The sequence below is a fragment of the Passer montanus genome, unplaced genomic scaffold (assembly GCF_014805655.1).
Source record: "Passer montanus isolate IOZ18808 unplaced genomic scaffold, ASM1480565v1 scaffold93, whole genome shotgun sequence".
NCBI lineage: Eukaryota > Metazoa > Chordata > Aves > Passeriformes > Passeridae > Passer > Passer montanus.
The window spans coordinates 259,943-283,000 of record NW_024374701.1 but is presented as its reverse complement, the minus strand read 5'-3'; the positions used below and the strand labels follow the sequence as shown (position 1 = coordinate 283,000).

The window sequence follows — 23,058 nt, the reverse complement described above, 5'->3', positions numbered from 1 at the left end:
AGGTTTTATTCATAAAATGCTGCATGGCAGGGCCTGTTCCCAAATCCCTTGAAGCCTTTCCCTTGATTCTGGTGGGCTCCCACTGGACAAATTCAATTTTCCCTGGGAAGTGGAGTCGTGGCTCCAAATCTGGAGCTGTGGGAGCAGCCCCATCCATGGATCAAACCCCACCTCATCCCTGCATCCACAGGTTTCCCAGCTGGCACTGCTTGGAAGGAGGAATCTGGGGTGATCCCCCTGTTCTGGGGGGCTGGGGGTTTAAAATCCTCCCGGAGGAAGCGTCTGCTCCCTTTGGGAATGCAGGGGGAGGGAGTTTGGCAGGTGAGGGGGTGGTTTGGGGGTTGCTGCTGGCTCTGGGAGGGTCAGTGCTGGCTGGTCCCTCGTGTCCCCACCGTGCCAGAGCAGGGGATGTGTCGGGAGCGTCGCTGCTGCTGAATTTCCAGCTGTAAATTTGGGATGGAGACAGGGCTGTGCCCATCCCTCTGGGAAAAGGATGGAGGGACAGACCCCTGTCCTTTCAGAGGGTCAAACAGCTCCCTTCCACTGCAGCCTGGGTCCTTCCCAAGCACTTGGAATCGTTGTGGGAATGAGCACAAATTGCTGGGGGAAAATTGTGGGAATGAGCACAAATTTATCTGGAGGCTTAGAATAATAACAGGGGGTTGAAAACTCCTGGCAGTGGGCAGGACTGTTCTGTGGCTGGAAAGGACATGAGGGACACAGGGCCAGGGATGTGGCTCGTGTCCCTGAGGGATTTGGTGTCCCCAGCTGTGTCCTCTTCGCAGTTTGTCTCATTCTGTATCCCGGTGTTGTTGCCCTCCCTCACCATGGTGTGATGAATTTTGGTCTGGGGACAACAGGAGATGTCCCCTGGCTTGGCAGCCTGCCTGTGACAGCCCCTGTGACACCGTGTCCTGCAGTGGGTGATCTCGGTGCTCTCTGCCCACCCAGGGGCAGTTTGGGGACAGTTCTGTGTGCCCCTGTCTCACAGGAGCTGCAGGAAGAGGATGTGAGCGGATTGTGGAGGAGCGGTGCCAGCGGGGGCTCGGGGGCTGTGCTGTGGCTGCCGTGGGACAAAGGTGACACCCAGAGGGGGGGCACCCAGCCCGAGGTGACCCTGTGACCCCATGCCAGAGCTCTCAGCTGGGGGTTTTGGGATTTTCCCTAAAAAAGCAGCTTCCAGTGGCGAGTCCTTGTTGGGAGCCAGGTGGGCACCAGGGACCTCAAGTCCCTCCTTGCCCAGCACCCCAAGGTGCTCAGAGGACCCCAGGACTGCAGAGGGGTGACAGCAGTTGATGAATCATTAATTAATATTTTTAAAGGATGAGGGTTATTTTTAGGAGGGGTGGGGGGAGCCCAGTTCCTGGGAGTAATCCCTGGGATGTGCATGGTGCTCTGTGTCCCACAGCACTGGGAAGGTGCCGGGGGCTTCCTTGGCCACTGAGCTGGAGCAGCAGCAGCCACCTGGGGGCCAGGACACCCTGAATTTGGGCTTCAGGATCCCACCAGGAGGAAACAGTGCCTGGGACGAGCAGGATTCAGGACATGGATTCACTTCCCCCTTCCCCAGCTCTGTCCCAGTCCAGCAGGGCCGTGCTGGGGTTGGGAAGATGCCGTTTCCCTGAGCTGTGGATGCTCAGCAGCCTGGATGGATCAGCACGACCTGGGAATGTGAGTGTGACCTTGGAGTGATGCTGTGGGACCTGATCCCTTCCCTGTGTGCCAGGCTGGCATCCAGAGGGACGCTGGAGCCCTGGCAGAGGTTTGCTGCCATCCCTGCGGGATCCATCCGCGCTGGGCCGGGCGGCACTTCCCGGATTCCCCATGAAGAGCCACAGAGGGGAACACTCCTGGGAAGAGGACATTCCTGAGACGAGGACATTCCTGGGAAGAGGACACTCCTGGGAAGAAGATGTGCTGGCTGGACGTGGCTCATCCAGGTGACACCAAGAAGGGGACCCCAGTGACCTTCAGACTTCAGCACAGGCTCCTGGTGGGAAGCGCTTCCCACAGCCAAGGGATGCTCCTGCCTCTCGTGCTCTCTTCCCAACATCTCAAATATTAAATGCAGCATCCCACTCCCCTCTGTGGGCACCCAGCAGCATTCCCAGAGCAGGATCCCAGCACAGCCCTGCCGAGCACGCTGCTTCCCAGATTTTAGTGGAGAAATCTCCGGGGTTATTCCCAGCCGAGCTGTCGGAAGCCGCGTTCGTCTGCGGGGCTGGGTTTGCTCCATGGGGGTGGCAGGTGCCCAGAGAAACCAGGAGATGCTGAGGCTGGCCGTGGAGAAGCCAAGCTGAGCAGGAATAAAATCAGGGAAGCTGTTTGGAAGTGTGGAGCTGGGCTCTGGCAGGGCTGCAAGACGGAGCCGGCCTCGGGTCACGCTGCCTCCGATCGGGATGCGAAGAAAAATGGACTTCAGGCCAGGAGTTTGAAGATGCCCAAGGATAGCTCTCGCCCCCACTGCCTTTTTTCTTCTCCCTCCTCATGAGCAGCATAATTTCTGGATGGAAACCAGGCCTCTTCCTGCATAGAAATGGGATTTGCCGTGCAAAGCATCGGGGAGCGCATTAACCAGAGCCTTTTCCAGATGAATTTTTGCACATCACGACAGAGTCTGGGAAAACTTGTGGCATCCGAGTTCCTCCCTCCTGCTCCGTAGGTACTGTGCCTGTTTTTTCTTCCCCTCTGGATTATTTGAAGGCCGGGAGAGACTTTTAGCAACTTCCAGTCTGACTCCCCACGAACTCGGCTGGAAAATTTCGCTCAGGATGAGAGGCTGAGTCCTGGCCCTGGCATTGCTCCTCATCCCATTCCAGAGCCTCCCTCACCTGCTCCAGGGCATTTCTTCCCCCCTGGCTCCATCCTTGCCTTTTGCAGCCTCTCCTGATGGGATGGGGAGTGGGGAGCTCCTGGAGTTTGGGGTTTATTTTGATTTAAGAGCTTCCCCCATCGCTCCCCTTTTCCAGGAGATTTCACCTTCCCAGGGATCGAGTCAGGACATTTTCCCGTGTCCCTCCTCTTCCTCACTGCCACAGGGCAGTGTCCTCGAGCCTCCATCCAAGAGGAAGATGCCTCCTGTTCCTCAGGTGTCCCAGGCTCTGCGAGGCAGGTGTGGGACCATCCTGGGGGCACGGAGCAGATTTTGAACAGAGCATTCCGTGTGCTCCAGGTGGGATGAGGGCTCTGGTGTCTGCAGCAGGAATTCCGGGTGGGATTTGCACCAGGGGGATGCATCCCCAGTGTGAGAGTGTCAAAAAAGTGTGAGCCGGGCACTGGGTGTGTGGGAGAGAATTGAACCGAGCTGGGATTTACGGGGAGATGCTGGAAAAACCTTTGGAAAACTGGTGTGGGTGATGCCAGGTTGGCTGCAGCTCTATCCCACACCAGCGATGGGAGCTGCTGGCAATTATTTTAATAGGATTTTGGGGAGATTGTGCTGAATCCTAAACCCTAAATCAAAAAACCCTCATCAAATCCTAAAACCCTCATCCTGTGTGGAAGCACAGAGCGATGGATGGGAGTTGTGCGTGGTGGGAATCTCACCTTATCCCGTGGGTTTGGGGTTTTTTTCCCTGGGAGTTTGGAGGTTTGTTTTTTTTTTTTTAATTTGGTTCCCTCTGAATTTTTTCCCCATCGTCTTCATTATCATTTTTGTTAATTAGATTGTGCTGGGAAACAGTCTCTATTCAAAAGCAAAAAGCTCTGAGATGGGTTTTTCCAAGTGCGGCTGCATTCCGGGGCCGGGAGAAGGACGGGGAGGGGGAGAGCGAAGATGCTTGAAAGAAATATAATTTTTTAAAAAAATAATTTCTTCATAAAGCTCTCTAAAAAGAAAACCCCGGGCCCCCTTCCCCCACCACGGCCACCTCCCCTCATCTCCCCCCCCTCCCCAATTAAACGATTTGAATTTCCACGTTAACCGCTTGGTGCTTCCTCGGCGCCTCAGATGATTAGAAAGGGATATTCATTTATGCCTTTTAAACGCCGCCCCGATTAAAATCAGAGAGATTTTTTCCTTCATCAAAATCTAACATCCTTGAAAAATTAATTTGATGCCTCTTGTTATCAATTAATTGAATCTCGTTGGGAGAGAGGCTCGTGCGGCGGGTGGTTGGAGCCGGCCCTTCTGTTCTTAGTTGCTTTCCCCCCTCTCCGCTCCCTTCCGCTGCTTCCAAACACTGGGACATTATAAAACTCGGCCTTTTCTTTTTTTTTTTTATTTTATTTAAAATATATTATTTTTACTCATCTCATAAAATAAATGAATAAAACTTGCTCGCGCTCTCTCTCTCTCTCTGCCCGCCCTCATCCTCCATTCCCCCTGAGTTCCTCTCGGATAAAAAACCCTTTTTTCCCTTCCTTTCTCTCATCCCTCTTTCCTATAACTTCCAAGAAAGGGGGAGAGAAAGAAAAGTTGGGGCTTTTAGCAATTTCTCGGCGGCCAAGGTCCGTCTTTCTTCCTTTCTTTAACGGGGATATTGGATATTTCATTTGAATCTCCTTTTTTTCAATTAAAAGTGCCCCGTTCCTTCTCTTCCAGCTGCTCCATTCTCCTGCCCTGGCTCGGCAGCCGGAGAAGCGATTTTCCTTTCTTTAATATTTCAGCTCTTCCCCTGAGACGGGCTGCCTGCCTTATTTTTTTTTTTTAATAGACTTTTTCTCCCTCTATTAAACTTTTCCAATCTTCGTCCCTTTATTTTTTTTCCCTTCCCACCTCTTTAAACAAAAAAAAGAGAAAAAGAAAAAAAAAAACACACAAAAAAATCCAGGAAAAGTTATAAAATGGGAAGAACTGGGTCATTCAGGAAGTTATTGAAATAACTTCAAAATTAGGCTTCACTTTCACTCTCCTTGGAGTGGTTCTGCCTTTGGATCCAGTCTCCTCCCTGGTGGCTCTGTTGTTGATGTCCAGTTGGGAATTTGGGGTTGGAGGTGTTGGGAATCACCCAGATGAGAGCAGAGAGGTGGTTTTGGTTTTCTTTGAGGGAAGGATCTGGGATGGGGATTTGGTGGGGGTGTCCCATCCCAGGGCTCCTCAGGGGTGGTGAGGGGATGTGCCCCCCCAGTCCTAAGGGGTGATTCGGTGTCAGGACCCCGGTGTCACCTCCCCCTGTGCCCTGCACTGTCCCCTCACTTGTGCCCCGCTGGATTTGGGATCTGGCAGGTGAGAGGCTCTCCCAGCCCTGCCTGTCCTCACTGAGGGGCCTCTCCTGCTCCTGTGTGGGGTCACAAGGATTTTGGGGGCTGGGGAGAGGGTGACCCTGATCCATGTGCACAGAAGGGGAGTTTTGGGATCTTTAAATTCCCATTTGGGTCGTGTTGGGCAGAAGGAAAGCAAGTTTTTAGGGGGGTGAGAAATTAGGGGATGCAGGGCTGGACCTGGCACTGTGGTGGCTGATGTGGCTCCCTGGGGGCTTCCTGGATTTTGGGGAGTGCCCAGTGGGAATCCTGCAGGATTTGGGCACTGGGCCCAGGGTGGAATGATGGGACAGAGGTGCCAGACCTGTATCCTGGCATGATGGGACACCAGGTACTGGTCCTGCATCACAACCTGATGGGACACAGGTACCCTACCTGATGGGAAGAAGGTTCTGGATCTGCATCCTGACCTGATGGGACACAGGCATTGGACCTACATCCCAACCTGATGGGGCTTTGGTACCAAACCTTCATCCTGACCCACTGGGACGTGGATACCAGACCTGCATCCCAGCCTGATGGGACACAGGTGCTGGATCTGTATTCCAACCTGATGGGACACAAGTGTTGGACCTGCAGCCCCACCTGATGGGACAGTGGTACCAGACCTGCGTCCTGACCCATTGGGACACAAGTTCTGGATCTGCATCCCAGCCCACCAGGACTTGGGTACCAAACCTGCATCCCAGCCTGGTGGGACAGGAGTTCTGGACCTGCATCCCGACCTGATGGGTCTTGGGTACCAAACCTTCATCCTGGCTCAGTGGGACACGGATGCCAGACCTGCATCCCAATCTAGTGGGACATGGGTACCAAACCTTCATCCTGACCCTCTGGGACACAGATACCAGACCTGCATCCCAATCTAGTGGGACATGCTTCATCCTGGCTCAGTGGGACATGGATGCCAGACCTGCATCCCAACCTGATGGGACACAGGTGCTGGATCTGCATCCTGGCCTACTGGGATGTGGATATCAGACCTGCATCCCAGTCTAGTGGGACATGGCTACCAAACCTTCATCCTGACCCACTGGGACACAGACCAGACCTGCATCCCAACCCGATGGGACACAGGTAGTGGACCTGCACCCTGGCCCACAGGATGCTCCATCACCCCAGCAGTGCCCCGTGGTGGGTGCAGAGACCACCAGCACCCACCGAGGGGCTGTCCCCAGGTCCCCACGTGTGGTGGCTCCGGAGCAGCGAGGTGGGAGCCCCGTGCTCCACGTCACTATTTAATTAGACGTCCCTGATTAACAAAACTTGGCGTTAGGCTTCCTCCTGCCCTCATCTTTCCTGGCTCCGAATCAATGGCTTTGATATGCTAATTAGGGAGTAATTTAATTTCAAAAGGCCGCAATTAACAAGGGTGTTGTGGACATGCTGTAGTTAAGCGCCGTAATCTAATTTGCATTAGTAACAAGCAGGGACTAATTAGAAGCTTAATTAGACACTTAGACGGCTCTTGTGTTTACTTTCTTAATGAGATGGAGTGGGGTTCCTTTTTTTTTTTAATCTTTTCAAGAGCACAGCGAGGGAAGGCGGGATGGAGCAGGATGGGGCAGCAGCCCCGGTGCCCGGCACGTGCTCCGGGATGGAGCAGCAGCCCCGCTGTCCCAGCAGCGGCCTGGCCACCTCCAGCCTGTCCCACACCCACTCCGGGAGGGGGTTTGTATTCCTCGAAGCTTGGAAGGGAATGGGAGAGGTGCCAGGCGGGCATTGGTGTCTCTGGGAATGGGATCTCCTGTGGGGTGGGCAGCTCTGGAGGGCGAGGGGTGCTCCGGGGGTGACAGGTTTTGGAGAGGCAGGTGGGGCTTGCAAGGAGCACAGGAACAATCCCAGGGATTCCCATGTTGGAATCCTCACACCTCCAGGTGCTCTCCAGCTCTCTGAGTGAGCTGATCCAAGGATCCCAGATTTTTGGGGGGAGCAGAACCTCGCTGTGGCCATCCCTGCCTGGTTTCCATGGAGCAGCAAAGGCTCCTCACTGCCTGCCAGTCCCTGTGCCCACGAGTGTAGCTGGGCTGGGCTGGCACCGAGGCAGGTGAGGAGAGCCAGGGGGTGAAGGTGAAGCACCAGAGGTTGGCTCTTCCCAAAGAAGTTGCTGGGAGCGAGATGAAAGTGGGAGATGAAAGTGCCCAGAGGTGAGATCCCATTAAAGCAGTGCCTGGGCTTAGCCGGTCCCTGGTTCCTTAAATATCTTCTAATTTACAGTAATGCTCCGGATTCATCTCAGCTCCCCCAGACTTTTATTTTAATCCCCTTTCCACATTTCCATGTGTTTATGTGTTAATTAAAGGGTAAAAAGCCACTCTTGGAGCAATCCTGGGCTGCTGCTTCTCTTCCAGCGAAGCCTTTTAGGATTAGCAGCCGCTTCCTAAAGCCTCGCGGTGCCGGAGCAGGATGGGCAGGTTGCTCAACTTTCCGTAGCTGGGAGCAGATCCAGTGCCTGGGATTCAGCTTTCCTGAGTCCTCTTCTCCTTCCAGCTGTGCAGAGGAGCATCCTGCAGATTTCTGAGGGCTTTGGGGGATTTGCTGGGTCCGTGCTCCTTTGGGATCTGCCGGTACCCAGGGGAGAGGCCGCCTGCTCCCCTCCGTGTCCTGGGAGGAAGGTTCTGGAATACTGCTTTGGGACTGGGATGTGGTGGGAATGGTGGAAACAGCCTCTGGAAGATCTCAGTATCAGCTTGTGTCATGTCACCTGTGCTGTCCCAGCTTGTGGAGATGTGACGGGAGAGTTTTCCCAGGGGTGTTTCCTGCTGTTATTCCTCATCCCTCCTTCCTGGGCGATGGTTTAGGAGCTCTTGGAGTTTGTGGCTGGGGAAACTCAGGGCAGGGTAACCCACAGTGGTTGGGGATGGGGACTCGAGGACAGGGACAGGAGGGTGGAGGTGACACTGGGTCCGTGCATGGCCCGCGAAGGGCAGCCCAAAATTACAGAGCTGCCGAGGGCTGCGGTGCAAGGATAATGAAAAATAGGGAAAGCTGCTGAAATTGGTGTTGGGGCAGTGGTTTCTGAGGAGCTCGTGGTGTGGCTGTGGCTGTTCCAGCAGGTCCTGGGGGCTGGGAAGTGCCATTGAATTTTCCTGTCCTTGGAATCAGGTGGAGCAGTGGCATTGCTTCGGACGGGCCTGGATGGCCCAGAATTCCTTGGGAGCAAATCACTGCTTCATCTGCTCTTGCTGCTCCCAAAATCGCACATCCATTGCTTTGAGGCCGTGGTTTTGGTCACCTCCGTGTCCATCCTCCCCTTCTGGAAGGCTCCGTGGCACGGCACACACGTGGTGTTCCCACGGGAATCGTGGCACACGCGGTGGGATCCGTGTCCCCAGTCCCTCCCTGCCAGGGAAGCTCCGGGCATCCATCAGCCTGTTAATTGCGCTAATTAGAGAGTGCGGAGGTGTTAATTGGAAAACCCTGGGATCGGGCCTGTTTGCGGGAGGGATGGATGTCAATAAACCGGGATTGATGACTGGGATGGCGCGGGCTCCGCGCAGGTTAGCGGCGAGTCGGGGGATGTCAAGGAAATGTTACTGCTCAGATGAAGCAATTGTTAATTAAAAGCCACGGTAATTAATACACCCTCGTTGCCATATGGTCCTGCCGAAGGCAGGGGGATTCGTTGCTCCGTTTGTAATTCTCCGTTTCCTTCCCTTTGTCCTGCGGAAGGTGCGTGGTTGGATAAAAGAGGGGAACAAAAAACGCAGAGCGGTGGTTCAGCGAGTCTGAAATGGTAATTAATGGTAATTAACGATCCATTTGTGCAGCTTCTGTTGCTGTTGCCGTTGGAGGGGGCTCCTCCCTCCCCTTTTAACCAAACCCACCCTTTCCCTCTGGATGTGGGTGTTGTTGGATCTTCCCGCTGACTGTCTGGGCACCGTCCCTGCCTCTCTGCCTGGGGGAAGGTCTGATCCTGCTGAGCCCCTCTGGGTGCCGTGGAGGAGAATCCCTGGAATACTGGCTGTGTTTGAACTGCGAGGGACGAGCAGCAGGAGCTGGGATGCTGCGGATCCCTCCCGGCTCTGTGCAGGGCTGCACGTGTGCTCTGGCATCGTTCAGCCCAGTTCTGCTCTTCCCACTCATCCCAGATCCGTCCTGGCTGGAAAAGTGCTTGTTCCTAATTTAAATCCACTTCATAACCTCGCAGACACCGGCTTCGTTTTTATTTTCCCCTTTCTTTTTTTTTTTCTTTAAGGTTTTGTAAAACTTTTTATAGGAATGGAAATATTTCCATTATGATGATGATGACTTTCTTTTATGACTTCCCTCGCAGCGTTGTTGGGATCCCAGACACTCCAGCATCCCAGAGGGGTTTGGGAACGGGAAGTGGAGTTTTACAGGACTTGGAGAGGGAACTCAGCTGGCCCGGTGTCCCCAGCTCCGGGAATCTCCCTGGCTGCAGGAATCTGCTCCAGCATCCCGCCTCTGGCAGGGGCTGGAACCACCAGAGCGAGCCCAGGGCTCCTCCACCAGCAGAGATTTCCTCCTAATTCCCAACAGTTAAACTCCAGTTTATGCCCAAAGCCAGGAAAGTTTTATATCCTTTCCAAAACTGTCTTTTTTTCTTTCTTTTTTTTTTTTTTTTCTTTTTTAATACTTCCTGTTGTAACGCTGGATATTCCTGTTCTCCATGTAAAAGTCAAATCCCTGCTGGAATCCTGATGAGTTTCTGACCCTGGTGATGCCGTTCGAGTGTCGGACACGAAGCGTTCCCCGTGGATTTCAGAGGGAAAATGGGAATAGGAGCAGCAATAATTTCATATTTCTGAACCTGAAATCCTTGAAATTCAAAGTGGGGAAGAAAATAATGTAGTTTTAAGGAAAAAGTGAGGGTTTATTCCAGATTTTTGCTCCTAAGGCAGCATCCTGTACGCATCCCATCGTTGGGAAGCTGCTCCAACCAAACCCAAATCCCAGTAATCCCCTTAACCTTGAGCTGTCCCACAGCCACCGGTGTGTCACCCCAGAGCCCTGGGACAGTGGGAGGGAGCCAGGAGCTCCCCTTGGGAATGGATGTCACTCATATCCCCTGCGGAAATGACTTTTGAAATGCAGATAATCTCCAACATGCAAATGAGCAGCTCGCTGCTCCCTGTTTAATATGAATGATCAGCCCCTGAATAGCGATTATTACACGCCACATTTCAGCAATTATGTTGTTCCTGGTTTGTCTCGCTGCCTTTTGGGGTGTGGAGGGGGGAAATAGGGAAGAAAAGAGGGTGGAAAGAGAAAGGGGGGTGGTGTTTTTTCATCCCATCCCTCTGTTTTTGTTCCCATCTTGTTACAAACTCCGCGAGCGGTGGCGGGTGAACGCTGAGCCTGTGCTGGTGGGATGGAGGGGTGTGGAAATAAAACTGCTTTTCCATGGAGAAAAACATCTTGGGAAGGAGGGAGAGACTCTCACTCCTGGGTGGATTCCGTGCTGCCACTTTTTTGTCTCAGGGCTGGATGTGGCACCGGCTGGATGTGGCAGAGACCAGGGCTGGGTGTGCTGGTCCTGTTCCCTCCAGTGCCAGCCCAAATCCAGGAGTTTCTCCCAGCAAAAGGCACCCTCAGCTTCACAATCACCAACCTGCCACTCATCCGAGCCCACTGAGCAAAAACTGGGAGAAGGGAAGGATTTTCCAACCCGTGTTCTGCCGGGTTCTCCTTCCCACATCTCAGCTCTGCCGTTCCTTTGGGTTTCCTCAGCCTGGCACCTTCTGCCAGGTGGTTTTTCCAGCTGGGAAGTGGTGGTTTGCTGGGAGATGAAGCATTGGAGGGAACGTTTCAACTTTGTTAGGATTTTCAGGGTGGAGTCCAAGGTGCGGGTTCTCTGTGCTTGATGTCCAGCCTCACTCTCACCATGAAGTACTTTGGGATTTGGGGAAAACAAACGGATTCCTGGAGCTCTGTGCCTTGCACAGGCTCAGGGAAAGCTGGAATTGTGTGTTTTCCTATGGAGTGGGTTGCACTTACTTTGCTTAGCAGCGCGTTTGTAGCAGCTCCACATTTATTTTTTTGGGGTGAACCGAACACAACCAAAACCCAACACGGTTTGACATCCCATCCCAGTGGGACCGGGGACAGCCAGCAACCTCAGCCCCCGTTCTCAGGCTCTTCTTTCCCCTCTCCAGGTCCTGCTAGCGAGTCATGATGGTTGAATCAGCCTCGGAGACGATCCGCTCCACGCCCTCGGCGCAGAACGGGGTGAGCAGCCTGAGCAATCAGCCCGATGGCGGCGGCGGCAGCGGGGGCGGCCCCGGGGGCGGCGGCCGCGACGGAGCCGCCGGAGCCGAGGCCAACGGAGAGATGAGCCCCGTGGAGCTCCTGCACTTCCAGCAGCAGCAGGTAGGACGGGCAACCTGTCCCTTCAATCCTTCACACAGGCACAGGGGTCCTTCAAGGGTGTGGTTTGGGGACAACGTCAGGTTTTGCCGTGCTTTGTGCTTGGGTTCCACCAGGTTTGGGCATTCGTGGTTGAGATGCCCCAAAAACCAGTGGGTTGTTCTTGTCCCACATCCCTTGGGAAGCAGAGCCCATCCATCCCTGGGGTTGGAGTTTGTTTTTGGTGGAAGGTCCTGCCTGCTCTGCCCACCATCAGTCTGAGGGGCTGGGACACCAAAAACCCTGGCGCAGCTCCTCCCTGTAAGGATTTTGGTTTTCCAGGATCTGCTTTCCCATTCCCGCGGGCTCCTGGAGATTGAACCTCACCCACATGGCCCAGGACACGTGTGACAGCGACATGTGTGTGCAGCAGCTCTGGATGTGCCCCTGGGGTAGCCCCTGCCACACGTGTCCCCCGCCACACGCATCCCCTCTCAGCCCTGGGGACGTGCCTGCAGCTTACCTTTCCAAACAAACTTTGGCAAAAAAACATCAATTTCCCTGCTCAGCTACTAAATAAGGCAATGATCCCTCGCCTCGTACGGAGATCGCCTCCCTGAGCCATAAATTCCAGCGTGAAAGCTGTAAAAAATTGCTGTGTCTGATACTTTAGTAGGGAGTGCTGTAAATCCATTACCTGGATAACAGGCGTTCCGCACGCCGCTAAGCCCCTGTTCCCCGCATCCAAAGGGTAATCATGCGTGTAATGCCGCTGCCAGTGCCCCTCCGAGGAGCTGCCTGCTCTCCCTCCCGGAATTCCAGCGCATAACGGGAGATCCGTGCCCACCTCCAGCCAAAAAGGTGCAAATCGTGGCTGTGAAATGGGGGAGCTCCTCCAGAAAATCGGGTTTTCTGTCCTTGTATGCTCCTGGTGGATGCTGATGTTTAATTTCACCCCCATGGCATTTCCCTGCTCTCCCTCCCGGAATTCCAGCGGATAACGGGAGATCCGTGCTCCCCCCCGGCCAAAAAGGTGCAAATCGTGGCTGTGAAATGGGGGATCTCCTCCAGAAAATCGGGTTTTCCGTCCTTGTGGGCGCTCCTGGTGGATGCTGATGTTTAATTTCACCCCCTGGTGTTTCTCCTGGTGGGAAGCTGGCTGGCACGTGGGATTATTAAAGCAGAGAGTTTGGTGAACTTCCAAAAAAACCCCAAGTGACAGCACCTGAGGAAGGGGGAGAACCTATCCCAAGGATTATCCATCTTCCTGCTTCAGGGAGCAGGCTGAGCACCAGCTGGGGTCAGGAATAAATGTCCCCACAGCAGGAGTTTTGGACAATTAGGTGCTTGATGGAGGCTTTGCTCCATCCCCGGGAGCAGGCAGCGTTCTCCCCGGGCTCTCCCGTGTGCTCACTCCCTCATCCTGGAATGGCAGCACTCAATCCTGGCTCTCCTTGGACTTTATGAAATCCTCCCTGAGGAACCTTGGGAAGCCAGCTTTGGGTCCTGGTGTGCCCAAAGCTCTGTGTCTGTGGGGATTTCTGTGGGAGCTGCAGCTCCTGGGAGCTCCTGCTCCCCTTTGGGCCTGGATTTTACCTTTTCCAGTGCCCGTGACCTCGCTGCTTTTACAAGTGTGAGGCCAAACAGGTCTTTGTGGGGAATTTTTGGGTTAAAGCTCCTCTCCAAGGGTGCTGCCTCGAGGTGGGTGGGATGTTGAGGGCATGGGGGTGTTTTGGGGTGCTGAGGGACTTTGTTTTGGGGTGTCCCCAGAGCAAGGAGATGTGTCTGTGTGGCAGGATTGCCGAGACAGGGTCACGCAGCTCTGCTCCAGTCTGGAGCTCAACATTCCCTCACCATCCTCATCCTTCCCAGTCCCCAATCCATGGCACTTCTGAGCATCCCGGAGAGCCTGGAAGGGGAGAGAATGGAAGGAGAGAGAATGGAAGGAGAGAGAATGGAGGAGAGAGAATGGAAGGGGAGAGAATGGAAAGAGAGAGAATGGAGGACAGAGAATGGAGGAGAGAGAATGGAAGGAGAGAATGGAAAGAGAGAGAATGGAAAGAGAGAATGGAAGGAGAGAGAATGGAAAGAGAGAGAATGGAAGGAAAGAGCCTGGAAGGGGAGAGCAGGCGGCCGGTGGGGTGTGGAAAGGGCATCCCCCTCCCCTTCCTCCCTCCTCCTCCTCCTCCTCCTCTCCTCTCTCTGCCGCCGCTGGGGTTAAATCCCTGGATTTCAATGCTCGGGAAGGGGCTGAAAAGCCTCAATAGCTCACACCCTCTTTGTGCAAAGCGGGGCTGGCAGAGGGGAGAGGTCGCCTGGGGGCACTGGGGGGGCAGCCCCCGGCCCGGGACCCCCCTGTCCCCACTGTTGCTGTGGGAACGTGGAGGGACCTCCAGCACTGCCAGGCTCCAGAGGGATCCAGCAGCCCCTACTGCCAGGCTGGATCCCCCCGGAATTCCCAGGAGAGGAAGGAAAGGGGGTGTGAGGTGATGGGGGTGGCACATCCCTGTGGTGGGGGATCCTCTGGATTTTTAGGAGTGGGAATAAAGCGCTGCTCAGCCACGATTTGGGGTTTTCCAGGGTGGTTTTTTTTGCTGAATTGCTGCAAAAAAATTCCAACTTTTAGCCAGCAGCTGGTGTTTAAATCCAGGGGGTCACTGCAGGTTTGGGGTGCAGGGAATGGAGGGAAAGGATGGGAGAAGATCCTTGCAGACACGGCAGAGTTCCACACAGAGAACCCAAATCCGTGCAAACCTCGTGGAGCAGGAATGTCCTGGGAGAAGCAAGGGGACAATCCTGAGCGTGGCCCCCCACGGGAGCTCCTTCCAGCTCTAAATCCATGAAAAAGGAACCATCCAGAAAATCCAGCTGCTCTGGCGTTGTTTGGGGTTGTTTCATGGTGTAAAAAATACCCCAAAAATTGCAGCCTGCTGCAGACGGACGTCAAAGAAACGGGGAGGAATAAACAAAAATAAGACTTGTTTTGGAGAAGGAGCAAACGGGACTTTTTTGGGAGTTGGGGAAGGGTGTGGAGGGGGAGGAGAGGCACTTTGCTGCCCTGGGAGAGATACCATTCCATAAAACATGTGATCACATCTCAAATATATTGTGTAATCCTCTATTATTAGGGTATTTAAGATAAAAACGAGGCCGGAGCACTTAAGTGAAACTCATCTCTCTCTTCACTTCCCTGATTCATATTTAATATTTCACTGAGGACAAATGCAGGAGCAGTTTTTCCCTTCTTCCCCCTTTTTTCTCCCCCTTTTTCCTACTTTTTTTTCCTCTTTTTTCCCTACTTTTTCCCCTTTTTTCTCCTCTTTCCCCCCCTTTTTTCCTCTTTTTTCCCTTTTTTCTCCCATTTTTTTTCCCTTTCCCCCCATTTTCCCCCTTTTTTCCATGGGGTGGGATTGTCAGGAGGGTGTTCCTTGTCCTCTTAATTAGTGGGGCTGGATTTAACCCCTCACCTGTGAGGATTGAGGAGTCAGGAGCAGAGGAATAAAATCCAGGAGCACTGGAGCAGGGCAGAACAGCTGGGGCTGGGCCACAGACACGGAGCTGGGTGTAAAAAGGGCTTTTTTTTTTTCATTTTCCTGTGAGGAATTGTGTCATTTTTGCGTTCATTTGGATCTCTTGGAGCCATTTGGTTCTGGTTAAGCAAGGCCAGGGCTGGGCTGGTGGAAGTGCTCCTCAATATGGCATCATTTACTGTTAATATCCAGCTAAAAATATCCCTGTGTGTTGTTTTAATGGCTCTAATTCTGGAATGTGACGATGTCATTTTTATGAGGTTAGTGTAAAAAATCTTCCTTTTTTTTTTACCATTTTTTTTTCAGCCCTTCCCAACGTCTATCCACCTTCCAAAAGGATTGGAGGGAAAAGGGAAGATAAAAATTCCATTTCTCCCTCTTTCCATGCAACGTTCTTGCTTTAATGGAATTTTTCAGGTATTTTTTCTCTTTTTGGGAGGTAAAACACCATATAAAGCTCTGATCCAGGTGGAAAGTCCCTCAGCTGATTTTGGGCAGCTCTTTGCAGCTGGAGCATCCAGGTTTGGATTAAAAACTCCATCCTCATAAAGTGAAATATCTGGTAAATGAGGCACTTTCAAATACCCCAAGCAAGATGTTCCTTTGTCTTGGGATTATTTTGGATTGATTTTTATGGGGGGAGGCTGTGGCTCCTCCTTTTCAGAAGACCCATGGGTGTCTCCATACTTTCCAAACTTTTTTTTTTTTGAGCTCTTGACCCATTTCTTCCCAATCAGGAGGCCTCAGAGAGGCTCTGCTGGGGCAGGTTTTGAGGAGGAAAAGGCAGGGATGAGGATTAATCCCACATTAATCCAAGGTGTGGTGTGAGCAGCTCTCCCTGGGCTCATCCAGGGCTGCAGCCAGGTTTGTTTTGGTTTTTTTCTGGTGTTTCCCCATGGCAGAATGGGAGTTTGTGGTGTTTACCATGGAAAAAGCAGCCAAAATCTGCCCTTGCTGGGGTCTGGAGAAGCATCCAGCACATTCAGGGTTGGGTGTGTGGAGCCCCACAGGCTGGAGGGGCAAAAATCAGGATAATCCTCAGGTAGGCTGGGTGGAAATTGGAAAAAGGGGCTGGAGGATGTCTGGAGTTGGGGATGGTTCAGAGAATTTGGGGATGTGGGGTCTGGGGGGATCCTGGGAGCAGGGTGGGATTGGTCCCAGCATGGCTGGGCTGTTCACTGACCCCTTTCCCCATCCCTCCCACCTCTCCCTGCAATCCCAGGTGTGTTCCACATCCCAAAGAAGTTCTGGGCCTCCCCCAGCAATGTCCAGGTCCCCATCCTCTTCCTCATCCTGGAATTCTGCTGCTCTTGGGGAGGGCAGAGCCAAACCAGCCCTGGCTGTGTCTGAGACAAAGTTTTTATGGGATCATCTGCAAACTTTTTCTGGGATCATTTGCAAACTTTTTCAGGGATTATTTGGTGATCAGAGGCAGTTTGACACAAAGAATTCATTCTGGGTGAGTTGCTGATGACTCCTGGATAACACCAGGAAATAGGATATGGGTTGATTTTTATTTATAAATAATTTTCTCTCTGGTTCACAGAGGTAAAATCCCATCTACTCCCACAGGGAAACTCTTCCTTCTCCTTCCCACCTCCTCAGGCCCAAGGAGAGGCTCTGACTGACACTTCCCTATGGAAAACCTTTATCTCCCCACCACCGGGCTGCTCCTCCTGCCTTGTTCAGGCAACAAATGCAGCTGACAGGTGGCTCTGCATCCCGAAATCCCATCCTGGGTGCTCCACGTGCCCTGTCCAGCCCTGCAGCAGGTTTCATCCCTGTCTGAGGGATCCTGGAGCAGGTCTCATCCCTGTCTGAGGGATCCTGGAGCAGGTTTCATCCCTGTCTGAGGGATCCTGGAGCAGGTTTCATCCCTGTCTGAGGGATCCTGGAGCAGGTTTCATCCCTGTCCACAGGCTGAGCCCAGCTCGGGATGCAGAGGGGACAGAGGCAGGGAGGGAGGGGGCAGCTCCGGGCGCTGCCAGAGAGGCCCCTGTGTGCAATTGTGAGGCCACGTCGGGTTTTTTTCCCTGTAAATCTTTGTAATTTCGTGCTTCAGAGCACACCAAAGTGAGGGAGCCAGCGGGAAGTGAATTAAATTCCCCCCTGAGAGGCAGCGCGGTGGGGCCAAGCCGGGCGGGCGCTGGGGGCTCGCTGGCACCCCGGGCCGGCCAGGCCTTGGGTTTGGGAAGGGAAATTCCAGGAGAAGACTTGTGCAGCACTTTTTGTGTGCTGGAGAAGTCTGGTGAAGCACTTTTTGTGTGCTGGAATTCTCTTCCAGAGGCTTTTCCCCCCTGTGTTTTCCATCCCTGCTGTGCTGGTTTTTGCCAGGCCGAAGCAGCGGCCTGCCCTCGCTGGGTCTCCTCTGTGAGGTGGTGCTTGCAAACATGGCAGGAATTGCACATGGAGAAGCCAAATCCATGGAAAACTCTGCTAAAAGACACTTGGAAAAGCAGCTAAAGCTCAGGGATTTGCTGTGGGGATGGGGGTGAAACCCAGTGCTCCAGCACCCATCCTGGTGGGAGCCTCGGGCCTGAGCTGCTGCCGAGTGGATTCCTCCACCTTGGCTTTTAACTGGAATTACTGTTTTCATTTCCAAAAGTAATTAAAATATCAGACCTTGAGCTGTCATAACTGTCACAGGGTTTTTGTGCTCGCATTACCGATGCACATCTATCCCTGGTAATAACAGGGAAAATAAAATGCCCTGAAGAAAAAAGAAAACATTGAGGCTGAGGCAGCTTCGGGATCAGCACCATAGGATTTTTCCATCAGTGATTCCCAACAGTGAATTGCAGTTTGTCCTCAAGGATCTGAGTTTTGAGTTGTTTGGATAAAGGAAGTTTGGAAGTTATTCCCTTGTGAGATGGGAATGCTGCTGGTGGGGATTTTGGGAAGAGGACAGGATTGTCCCCATGGGGGCTGGGAGAGTGCTGGTCTGTACTAGTGTGGCAGGAGGGAACACCAGGGAGCATTTCCCTCCTTGTGCATCAAACCCGTCCCGTGAGGGAAATCATGGAGAATGAACCAGAGCTGGAGGAGGAGGGAGCCTTCCTCATGCCCACCCCTGTGTCTCTCTTGCAGGCTCTGCAGGTGGCTCGGCAGTTCCTGCTGCAGCAGGCCACGGGGCTCAGCTCCCCCAGCAGCAACGAGGGCAAGCAGCCGGCGGTGCAGGTGAGCCCCGAGTGTCCCCTGTCCCCCCACTCCTGGGAAGGGCTGGGCCACAGCTGTGGGACAGCACAAACTCCTGTCACCTCCGTGGATGGAGCACTCCAGGAGTTGAATCCTCTGGAAATCTCCAGGAGTTTCTTGGGAGGTTTTTTTGTGTGTGGGAATGGTTGGGGAGGGGAGGTCACCGTGTGTCACCACTTTTTGGGACAGTGTTTTGGAGACAGAGTTTCCCAGGGTTGGAACATCCCAGGATTGATGCTGGGTGCTGTGAGGGTGGCACAGGGCTGGAAAAGGGAACAATCTTTTGGGCTGGAGCCAGGGCAGGTCCTCCAGGATGGGACAGAGGCCCAGCTGGGATGGGGATTTGTGGCACGGGCAGGAAAATGAGCTTTGGGTTGGCACATCCTGCTCCTGTAGGGATGGGGAATTTCCCCTTTGCTCCCCTTCTCTGCCAAAGGAAAAGGGCAGAAAATGGGCAGGAGAGGGGTGAAATCTGGAGAGAGAGGGAGGCAGGGAGAAGCAAAGCCCAGGCGATGGGAAGTGACAATTTAAATAGCTGTGCGGAGGGGCTCTCCCTTCAGGCTAATTAAATTTATCGGAGAACAGCAGGTTACCTTATTAGAGCCACGTGGGTTTAATTAACAAAGGAAAGTAATTAGCACAAGCACTCTCAGAGCTGGAGGTCCTGCCTGTGCCAGGCTGAGCTGGGTGGCAGCAGGAGCCAGGCTGGGATGGGCAATCCCGGGATCCTCTCCTGGCTTGGAGTGCCAGGGCATGGCTGAGCCATCCAGCAGCAAATCCCAGGGCTGCCGGGGGTCAGGAGAGCCCAGAACCCCCCAGACTGGGAAACAGCAGCTGGGTGGGAGCAGTGGGAATTAGTCAGGGCTCCTACGGCACAAACAGGCGGCTTTTTCCAGCGGTGCCGGCAGGAAGGAAATGCAGTCACTGCATGGAAAATGTCTGCAGAGGACAAAGGCGGCGAGGGTGAAGTCAGATTCCGGTAACCGGCGCCTCGCTCCCCTCCGTGGGTGTGTGTCCCGTCACTCCTCCTCCTCCTGCTGCTGCTGCTGCTTATCCCTCCTTGCTCTGCCTGGTATTCCCGGCTGGATGCAGCCGAACATCCCGTGCTGCTCCCCAGCCTCCCCTCCCTGCCTGCCCATCTGGCCAGCGGCTTTCGCCGGAGCGAACTGGATCTCTTTCCTCTCTCCCTCCCTCCCCTCCTCCCTTTTTTTTCTCTCTCCGTGTTGCAAAAAGGACTTGTGAAAGTTGTAGACGTGAGTCAGAAATAGCTCATAACTCAGCAGTGCCTCCCCCCGCGGCCCCGCCGGCAGCTGGAGCGGGATCTGACCGAGGGGAGATAGGGGATTAAGCAGACTCCTTTGAAAGGAAGTTTATCTAAGGCACCGTGGTGTGGATGAGACTGGCCAGGACGGCTGCAAGAGGAGGAGGAGGAGGAAGGCTGCGTCCCAGCACAGCCCTCCTTGGCTTGGAGGCAGCAGAAAGCACAGCAGGATGGGAATGTTTGGGAATTGGGGTGTCCTTGGGGGTGCCAGCCCGGGTCGCTGCCTGTGTGCAGCCCCACAAGTTTGGGAATGGATTTCCACATCCATGGGGAATTTTGTCTCCACTCAGCTCTGTGCCAGCTAGGTCCTGGCCCCCAATCCTGGGGGAATCCTGGAGCAGGAGGGTCCCAGTGCTGGCAGGGAGAACAGGAGACCCCCATGCTTGCCCACACTATGCACTGTCCTTGTCACCCCACTGATGGGGATGTGACATTTTTGGGGCACCAAGCCAGCAGGATTAATGACGTTCCAGACAGCCTGAGCTTAAAAACAAGCAGGGAGCTGCTGGACTCAGCAGCATCTTGGACTGGGGTTTGTTTTTGGAGTAGGGACCCTCTTCCCACAGATGCCTGGAGGTGTGTGTGGACAGTCTCATGTTGTTGCTCCAGTTACATCTGCAGGAAAGGAAAAAAAAACCCCAAACCCCCATCTTTGGGTGTTCTAAAACATTTAAAAATAGGTTTATCTCTTTACAAGTTTAAAACTCTTGGAAACTTCGTGCACACTGACAAAATGTTGCTTTTGGGGTCTTTTGGTGTTGCAGGGCATTGTCATCCTGGGATGGTGGGAGCAGCAGATCCCCCTGGGATCCTGAGGGGATCCAGGAAAACCCGAGGGAGGAGGTGCTGGAAAAGCAGCACCCCGAGTTGTCAGTGGCACCTGGGAATGATGGGGTGCCCTCTTTGGGTGCCCTCTTTGGGTGCCCTCAGAGCTGCCACTGCTGGATCAAGTGGCTGGAAGGGGAGAGGGGCTGGAGGGCACCCAGGGAAGGGAGGAGAGGAGTTTGGAGCAAACTGCGGGAAATTGCTTTTCTTTTGTCTGCTGCAGCGGGGAGGGCAGCAGAGCGGAAAAGTGTATTTTGTTGATTTGAAACTTGAGTGAAATGGGTAATGAAGACAGATCAATACCAGCCCTTCTGAGTTGCCTCTCCGAGAGAAAAAAATCCAGCAGCAGCCTGTCCGTCTGGGCTCGCTCCGAGGTTTTTCCATTTGAACTTGGAGCATCCCTGTCTGTCCCTGCTCCATCCCAAAGCCCCCAGCTCTGCCAGCCCGGTGCCACTGCCACCATCCCACTCTGGGATCGGTGTTTTGGGTTCACAGAGGAGCAAAGTCACTTTAATCCCTGTAGAACATCAGTGACAGAGCAGTGCCAGCACCCCGTGCTCACAGAGGGGATGTAGGGACCCTGCCCAGGTGGTGCTGGGGGACAGGGGCTCGCTGAGGAGGGGGCTCAGTGCTGTCACCTCTGCTGCCACTGTCCCCAAGCAGCGACTGGAGCCCAGCCAGGTGTGATTGGGGCCTCCCCAGCAGGAAGGCTGCGCTAACGAGGATGTGCTAATGAGGATGCTCTAACGAGGATACACATTGGGCTGAACATGCCGGGGATTGATTCCTCCTTTTCTTCACAGGAAGCTGAACATCAGTGCCTGGTGTCCTCCAGGCTGGTGTCCCCTCACCTGCTCACCCTGCTGCCACCCCACCCCAGGCACTCGAGCCTTTGGTGCTGGGGCTGTTCAGAGCATTCCTAAAATTGTTCCTAAAAGCACCCACAGCCTCAAAACCCAGCCTGGCACGTGGGGCTGAGCTTCATTTCTCCTCTGACCCTGGGCAGATTTTAGTGCATTGGCTCATCCCAGCCTGGTGAGGTCCAGAGGTGGCACAGCAGTGTTTGGGTGGCCCTGTGTCACCCCAAGGGGTCACCTCGGTGTCAGTGGCATCACTGGCTGGCCCCGGGCGCTGGGAGCACTCCCAGGCTGTCTGAGCCAGCTGGATCTTGGAGCTCACCCAGGGATGCTGAGTGCAGGAAGGGAGGCCGGGATGTGCCAGGAGGGTTGGGGTTGCTCTTGTCCTGTGAGAATTGGGTGCTCTGGGGTGGGATTTGCTCAGCCCCTGCCCTTAAAACAGCACAGCTTGAAGCTGTTTTTGGTGGTTGTTTCTGTCCTTCTGTTCCCAGTCTCCTCAATTTGTTTCTGTTTGGTTTGGATTTGAAAAGAGTGGTTAAAATTAGAAAAAACCAGCACAAACATGTTTGCTGCTGTTTCCAACTGGGAGTTAAACCCCAAGACTGGATCAGAGCAGGGATGTGCAGCCCTGAGCTCTGCAGGAAACCAGGATCACCCTCTGGAGAGAGAGAGGGGTGCTCATCCATGATCCCAGAGCCAGCAGGGATGGGTGGACCAGGTCTGGGCTGCGTGGTTGAGCACGGAGCAGGAGCTGCCTCTTCCCGTCGTGGCAGTGACGTGTGGCCCTTGGGGACGCGGTGGCTCCTGCGGTGACCTCCCAGCCCGGGTGATGGCAGAGCAGGGATGTTTGGAGGCTGATGGAGGATGTCCCCAGGCCGTGCCAAGCCAGCTGTCCCCGGGGTCAGGAGGGCACCGTCCCTCTGATGACAGAGAGCCAAGGCCGCCGAGCCACGGCTTCCCCCGCTCTGCCTTGTGCCTGGGAGTTCAATCTTCTTCCCGTAAAAACAACCCAAAAAAAAATCTAGGAAAAATTTCTCAAGAGCCTCGCTCCCCATCCTGCCTCGTTCCACACAGCCAAGTCCTGCTTCCCTCAGCTGGCTTTGGCTCAGGGAGGGAATATTCCCTGGAATACCTGCCTGCTTTTCCACCCACTGCCTGCTGCTCCCGCCCCGTCCTCTGGCACGGGGATTACAGCCGGGCCCGCCTGGAAAAGCAGCCCCTGGAGATGCTGCTGGCCGGCCCGAGCAGCGCCGGGTGTTTCTGGGAGCAGCCAGAGCTGTTAGTAAGCAGTTTCTGCGGGGTGGCAGCCGGCCAAGGCGTGAGTCAAACCCTTCCTGACTCGGTGTCTGGCAGATGCCAGCTCGTGACGCGTCGGGCTGGTCCCCAGCCACCGCTGCTGCTGCTCCGGGGCCGCTGCCGGGACCTGCTTCCCGAGGGATGTGCTGGCTGCAGGAACATTTCCTGGCTGCTCCCATGCCTGGGGGTGGTGGCAGCTGGGTGACATTCACCTCTCAGCTGGATGGCACTCACCCCTCACAGCCTCTGTGCTGCTCTGGTGTCCAGGGCTGGTGGCAGCTGGGTGACACTCACCCCTCAGCTGGGTGGCACTCACCCCTCACAGCCCCTGTGCTGCTCTGCCTGGCACCCTTCAGCTCTCATGCTGACCACCTGCATCCCAGATTTTGAGGCAGTTGCTGCCCAGATCCTGCTGTTATCCGGGGATGCCAGGCTGGCCTCATATGCTGCCATAGGGAATCTTGTCATTGAGGGCCATGGATGCAGGTTGGGGTGGACATTTCCAACCCCATTTCCATTCCCA

The 23,058-nt window shown here is 54.3% G+C and overlaps 1 protein-coding gene across 6 annotated transcripts in view; it reads left to right on the top strand.

Annotated features, from left to right (window-relative positions):
• Positions 1 to 23,058, top strand: part of FOXP4 (forkhead box P4) — a 53,141-nt gene that overhangs the window by 7,426 nt on the left and 22,657 nt on the right. For 5 of the 6 annotated variants that reach the window (XM_039695904.1, XM_039695902.1, XM_039695903.1 and 2 more), the window contains exons 2-3: positions 11,322 to 11,535; positions 18,129 to 18,218. In XM_039695904.1, the coding sequence (XP_039551838.1) occupies positions 11,338 to 11,535; positions 18,129 to 18,218 (288 nt within the window). In that variant the 5' untranslated portion in view covers positions 11,322 to 11,337. Of the gene's footprint in view, positions 1 to 11,226; positions 11,241 to 11,321; positions 11,536 to 18,128; positions 18,219 to 23,058 lie in introns of those variants that run through there. The other variant, XM_039695900.1, reaches the window with a different exon arrangement.